This window comes from Malania oleifera, chromosome 2 (genome assembly GCF_029873635.1).
Source record: "Malania oleifera isolate guangnan ecotype guangnan chromosome 2, ASM2987363v1, whole genome shotgun sequence".
Taxonomy (NCBI): Eukaryota; Viridiplantae; Streptophyta; class Magnoliopsida; order Santalales; family Ximeniaceae; genus Malania; species Malania oleifera.
Window position 1 is genome coordinate 16,972,093 of NC_080418.1, and position 5,776 is coordinate 16,977,868.

The 5,776-nt window shown below is 42.1% G+C and overlaps 1 protein-coding gene across 1 annotated transcript; it reads right to left on the reverse strand.

Annotated features, from left to right (window-relative positions):
• Window positions 1–2,149: 2,149 nt before the first annotated feature.
• On the reverse strand, window positions 2,150–4,837 carry LOC131149533 (protein SOSEKI 5). Its single transcript, XM_058100069.1, has 4 exons — window positions 4,052–4,837; window positions 3,734–3,803; window positions 2,741–3,634; window positions 2,150–2,453 (listed from the first exon to the last, which is right to left on the reverse strand). The coding sequence occupies exons 1-4, from the start codon at window positions 4,272–4,274 to the stop codon at window positions 2,330–2,332; spliced, it is 1,311 nt and encodes a 436-aa protein (XP_057956052.1). The 5' UTR covers window positions 4,275–4,837; the 3' UTR covers window positions 2,150–2,329.
• Window positions 4,838–5,776: the final 939 nt, after the last annotated feature.

The following is a 5,776-nucleotide window of genomic DNA, read 5'->3' on the forward strand; positions in this document are numbered from 1 at the left end:
GGATCAAATATAGAAGAGATCAGAAAATTGAAATAGCAATTGTTAGAGGAGTTTGACATAAAAGACTTGGATCCTACAAAACATTTTCTTGGGATGTGAATCTCTAGAGATAAACAACAATGTACATTACGGTTATCTCAGTCAGAGTACATTAGCAGTGTTTTACGGAGGTTTAACATGAGCAACGCCAATGCAGTAAATACACCATTGGCAGGTCACTTTCGTATCTCTAAGGATCAGTCTTCTCAGACAGATGAAAAAAAAGATTTCATGGCTAAGGTATCATACGCCTCTGTCATTGGAAGTCTCATGTATGCTATGGTTGGTACCATACCAGATATTGGCCAAGTAGTGGGAGTTGTGAGCAGGTATATATCAAATCTAGGAAAGACTCATTGGGAAGCAGTGAAGTGGATTTTGAGATATCTACGTGTCACTATTGATAAATGTCTATGTTTCGACAAAAGCAACTTGAAAATTCAAGGGTATGTAGATTTTGATTTTGCAGGTGAATTTTATCATCGCAGAAGCACCGCCAGGTATATATTCACTGTTGGCACAACAATTGTTAGTTGAATATCACAGGTACAGAAGATTGTTGTTCTATCCACTACAGAAGTTGAGTACGTAGCAGTGATAGAAGCAAATAAAGAAATGATTTGACTTCAAAGTTTGTTAACAGAGCTCAGAATAAAGTAAGAAATGAATGTTTTGTACATCAACAGTAAAAGTGCGATACATCTGGCAAAGAACTCTACATTTCATTCCAGAACCAAACACATTGAATTACGTTATCATTTCGTCAGATCTCTATTAGAGGATGAAGTGTTGACACTAAAAAAAATCCAAGGTAGCAGGAATTCAACAGATATGTTGACAAAGGTGGTGACTACAGAAAAGTTGAAGTTGTGTTCAACTTTAATTGGTCTTCATGCTTGAAAACATATTTGAGCACATCATTTATCACTGGTTGAGGAGGCGTATCCGTCTCCAAGTGGGAGATTGTTGAGTAGATAGAGCCAAAGACGCGGTGTGTGAGCTGGTGACGCGTGCAAGCTGGTGCAAGCCGCGTTGAGCTGTGTCTGCGGCTATAGATTGCCGATTTATTGTAATTCCTCCATCACCATTTAATATAATTCCTCCAATCATCTATAAATAAAGAGAACATAGAGGAGAGGTAGGTGTGTGTAGAGAAGAGAGTAAGGAAGAGTGCAGAGAGAGAGCTGCCTGAAAGTTTGTATTTTTCTCCCGATTTCATAAGAGATTGTGATCTACTTCGTGGACGTAAGTCAATTTAAACTGAACCACATAATTTCTAGTGTGTCTTATTTTTCTAGCGTATGTTTACTGCTCACAAATTCCTAACAGCAGAGGCAGTCCACAATTCCCACGCTAAACCTATACCAATGTAGGAATTAATTAATTAATTAAAGTCATGAGGACCCAACACCACATGTGAGCTCACGTGCATAACCCCCCTACCCTCACCACACAGTGAAAAATAGAGAAGAAGAAGACGAAGCAGCCAACACATCCTATATGCCTAAGAGCTTGACAAATCCAAAATCTCCATTTTCCATGCCTGCAAAGTAATCCCCAAGGCATTATTCTTTTTCACTATCATCAATTCAGTTCTCCCATCCATCCCCGAAATCAGTGCAAATCAAATCTGAAACCAACCCCCCACCCCCCCGCCCCTCCTCCCTTACCTAATATTTGTTCAACAAAGTCATGAGTCGGTCCCTCTCCCTCTCTCTCCGGCTGTAATATTATTATTAATTCCGATTTATAGCTTCCATGTATATGCATGGAGGTGGTGGATCGCCGTGCCGTAGCGAGCATGGCAGCCCTCGCACATGGCAGTCCAAAAATTTCAACAGGCCAGCGTCTAGCTTCCACACTATTACATTTACCCATTAATTCCTCCTCTTAATTTGCTTCTTTAACTTCTCCCTTCGATTAACCCCCGTTGGGGCACATGAAAGTTAAGTTTCTACCAAATTCTACATTTTAGGTTAAAAAGCAAAAAACAAAAAACATATATATGTATATCGGGGGATGGATTGTGATAGATGGAAAGTGTGGTGTTGTTACATTTGGTGTACCTGTTGAATTGTCATGGGAAAAGGCGCGTCGCGCTAGCTATGACTGTCTCCCGAATAGAAATATTGCATTTCTTGAACATCATCATCAACAACTATTAATTCAAATAAGCAGGCTGCTACTGTATGTAAGTAGGAGTGGTGGTACTGGTAGGAGAGAGAGAGAGAGAGAGAGAGAGAGAGAGAGAGAGAGAGAGAGAGGTGAATAATGAGGAGGGTGGTGGTCGTCATAGTTGTTGGAGATGACATGCAGGAGTTGGTGACGGTGGCGTTGGCTTGGACTTCCTGGGGATGCATTTGGCTCTCACTCCATCTACCCCTTCCTCCGCCAACTCCAACCTCCGCGAGCACCTGCAATAAACCCCAACCTCAACTTATATTACCATCTACTCCATCACATATTGTCTTAAATAATAAAGCAGTGTTTAATTGTAGAAAATTATTTTCATTTTCATTTTTATTTTTATTCTCATTTTCCAAAATAATTACAAAAAGTACCTTCTTTTTTTGAAAAAATAATTGTGGAAACCTAAAAATTACTTTGAACTTCAAATGATGCTTTCTGTCAGAAATTTAAATTATGTGAGTGCGAATAGAAGACCAGAGCGAGAAAGAGAGAGAGAGAGAGAGAAGAGTACCCGTCAGCATTGTAAGAAGAAGACCTCTTCAAAGCAGGGAATTCATCTTTCTTTCTCTCTATCAGACTTCCGCTGAAGTACTCTTTATCTTCCACCCTTGCCCCTCCACCAATGCCTGGGGCCCCCATCAACGGCTCCCCCTCCTTACCCACCTGATTCCCTCCACGTGGCATCCTCATCAACGGCAGCTCCTTCACCGCTCCCGCCCCACAGTCCCTGAACGACATCGAACCGCACGATATCAGCTGCATCAGCACCGAAGACGCCCTCATCCTCCCGCTCGCCAGATTCCTCCCCGTCTCATGCTGCCCCTCCTCTACTGCACCCGCGGAGCACCGGATCAGCTTCCCGTCAGCTTTCATCAGTGCTTCTAGGGTTTCCGGGCTCGAATCCGACGGCGGAGGAGAGATCTCTTCTCTGCTCAGCTCCGTGCTCGGGTGCTCGTACACCGCTTCTTCCTCCTCACTCTTCTTTTGAATCTCTTCACTCCGTACCTCCTCTTCTTCTCTTTCTTCGTCTTCTTCTTTTTCTGCTCGTTCTCTGATGGCTCTCCGCCGTCTTCTCTTTTCGTCGGTTTGAGTAGCCGCGTCGGCGGCTTTACCGGCGAGGTCGCCGCTGGACTCGGCCTTGTAGACTTTGTACTCGTTAAAGTCGCTCGAACTCCAAGACTGGTTCCTCCGCCGCGTGACGATTCGAAAATCGGGATCTTCGCCGGGTTTGTGCATTTCCGACGCCGGAGGTTTCTGCGAATTGGGAGAGACCGTTTCGTGAGATATGGCGTTGGGAGGTGCGTCAAGAAGCTCCGATCCTTTGAGAACATACTCGTGGCCGTGCGCTGGGTAGATGAAATCGTTCTCCGCCAAATCGTGCCACACAAACCCGTTCTTGTAGCTCCTGAAATTGAACGCTCCATCAGCAACGAAATTGAACTAGGTAGAATTATATCCTACGGCGTAAGAACTAAAGATGAGAAACTGAAGCGGCGAATTGTACCGCTTAGAAGACCACGAATACATGCTCGGCATGGCTTTCCCTCTGAGGAAGATTAACCGGTTGATGACATCTGACGAACAGAGACATTCAGAGAACAAGAAAGCTACTCTAACAATTTGCTAAATTGAAGAAAATTTGGCAGCCGATAAATGCATATAGAAACGAAAGCTGCCATTCAACCTAGCTCAAAACAACCATATTCAACTTCAGGGAAAATAAAAGGACAAAAAATGACTTGCAATTGCCTTTCTCGGCAACCAAACAGGGCAAAATTATTGAGAAATTGCTATTTAGCAGAATGAAGTTGGTCTTAATTACCTCTGAGATAGAGACCTTCGGAAGAGGATAGAGGGACCTCCATGAAATGCGGATGCTCGAGCTGACCATTCCTGGACAGATAGTAAACAACCGGGACTCTGCGCTCGGTCGCCTTGGGCTTGCTAGGTTCAGTCCAAACTTTGGTCCGTTCCGGACTTGTTTCTCTATCTTTCCATTTCTTCTGGATTTGAAGGTCTGCTCTTCCCCTCATCGCCACCGCCATAGCTCAAGCTCGAACCCAGAACAGAAATTAGTTATGAGGGCCGATGAACAGAGGAGAGACAGAGAGCCAAAGAAGGAGATTTAAACAGAGGACTGGAGGGGGGAGGTGTGAACAGAGTGGGGGAGGGAGGAGAGGTTCAAAACAGGGATACGGCGGACAACAGCTAACAAACAAATCGAGTTTGTTTTGATATGAGAGAACTCCGCAGTCCCCGCGTCCAAACCCAAGAGGACCAGTCCACTCTGGTTGTCTCGCTCGGAGGCCCGTAGGCTCCACGCTCCTCACAGGTCGGTGGCTTCCTCCGCCCTAATCCCGCGACTCCCTCTCCGGCCTGCTCTGCTCTCCATCGTTCACACTTGTGGTCATCTCCCTCAGCTGGTATTGCTTTCTGAAACTCTAAAACCTATGGCATGGGTTTTGAGCGGTTCGATACAGGTTGAAATAAAACAAAAAAAATAAAATTATGAATATTGTTGGGGGGGAGGAAGAGGGCTGCAAAAATTAAATTTAAATGGGACCTGAAAACTCTGAAATGAGAACACCGGTCACCGGGCAGGTGGTGGGTTTTGTCAAAAACCCACTAGGAGTCAAACAAATTTTACTTACCAAAGGGTTGACGCTGCCCGAGCAATGCCTTCTATTATTATTATTATTATTATTATTATTTTGATAACCCCTAAAAAATAGGGTGTTCAGTGTTTCTAAGGATTAGTTGGTGATCGGAGTTCTTACATAAATAAAAATAAATAAATAAATAAATAAAATTCTGGACAAGTTGAGGAGAAGTGATTGAATTCAAAATCCTTTTTTAGTTTTTGCCCATTTTTACTACTAAGGGTGGGTGAGTTTCTTTTCTTTCCCTTAGTTTCACTTGGGAGACATTTTTAAGTGAATAACATAAACCAGATAGAGTAATGTACACTTGAACACTTTCAGTGTTTGATATAAAAAAAAATGCGCACCCATGAGCCATCCCCACTTCAAATTAATGCAAGTGTGAACACCCCAAAATTTTCAGCAAGCCAGTCTCTCTTTATGTTTGAATAGTACAAAATAAGCTTTTAAAAAATAAATAAATACAAGGCAATGAAAAGGAGATGTGCACTACTAAATCTTCCTGCAGAATTTGGCTTTAAATGAAGTCAGAGCTCCAGGATTGAATCCCTATTTTTCAAAAATTATAAATAAAAACTAATTTATTATGATTATTTAAGAAGAAAGAAAAAGAATTAAGAATTGACTCACAACTGCTTAGGCTGGCAGCTTTAATTTATTATTAGCTTTAGGAGGCACATTTAATTGGAAGAGGGTGAGAAACAATATTTGATACCACCTCCATCCAATCATTCTTTGTTGCCCATGACATTCCATGCCCTTATTAAATTACATTCTTTTTATCATAAAATATTATTAATTTACAAATTATTTAAATTAATGAAAATAATAATGCCATCATCTATTATAAACATCTTGAATTTAAAAGAATGATTTTATCCCAACTA

What these genes read in the sequence shown, in the direction of transcription:
- LOC131149533 (XM_058100069.1), bottom strand. Translation starts at nt 4,274, where the DNA reads ATGGCGGTGGCGATGAGGGGAAGAGCAGACCTTCAAATCCAGAAGAAA. An exon ending in CGAAGGTCTCTATCTCAGAG is followed by an intron (nt 3,804 to 4,051) that starts GTAATTAAGACC and finishes TCTGTTCGTCAG; the next exon opens with ATGTCATCAACCGGTTAATC. An exon ending in TCTTCTTACAATGCTGACGG is followed by an intron (nt 2,454 to 2,740) that starts GTACTCTTCTCT and finishes GGTTTATTGCAG; the next exon opens with GTGCTCGCGGAGGTTGGAGT.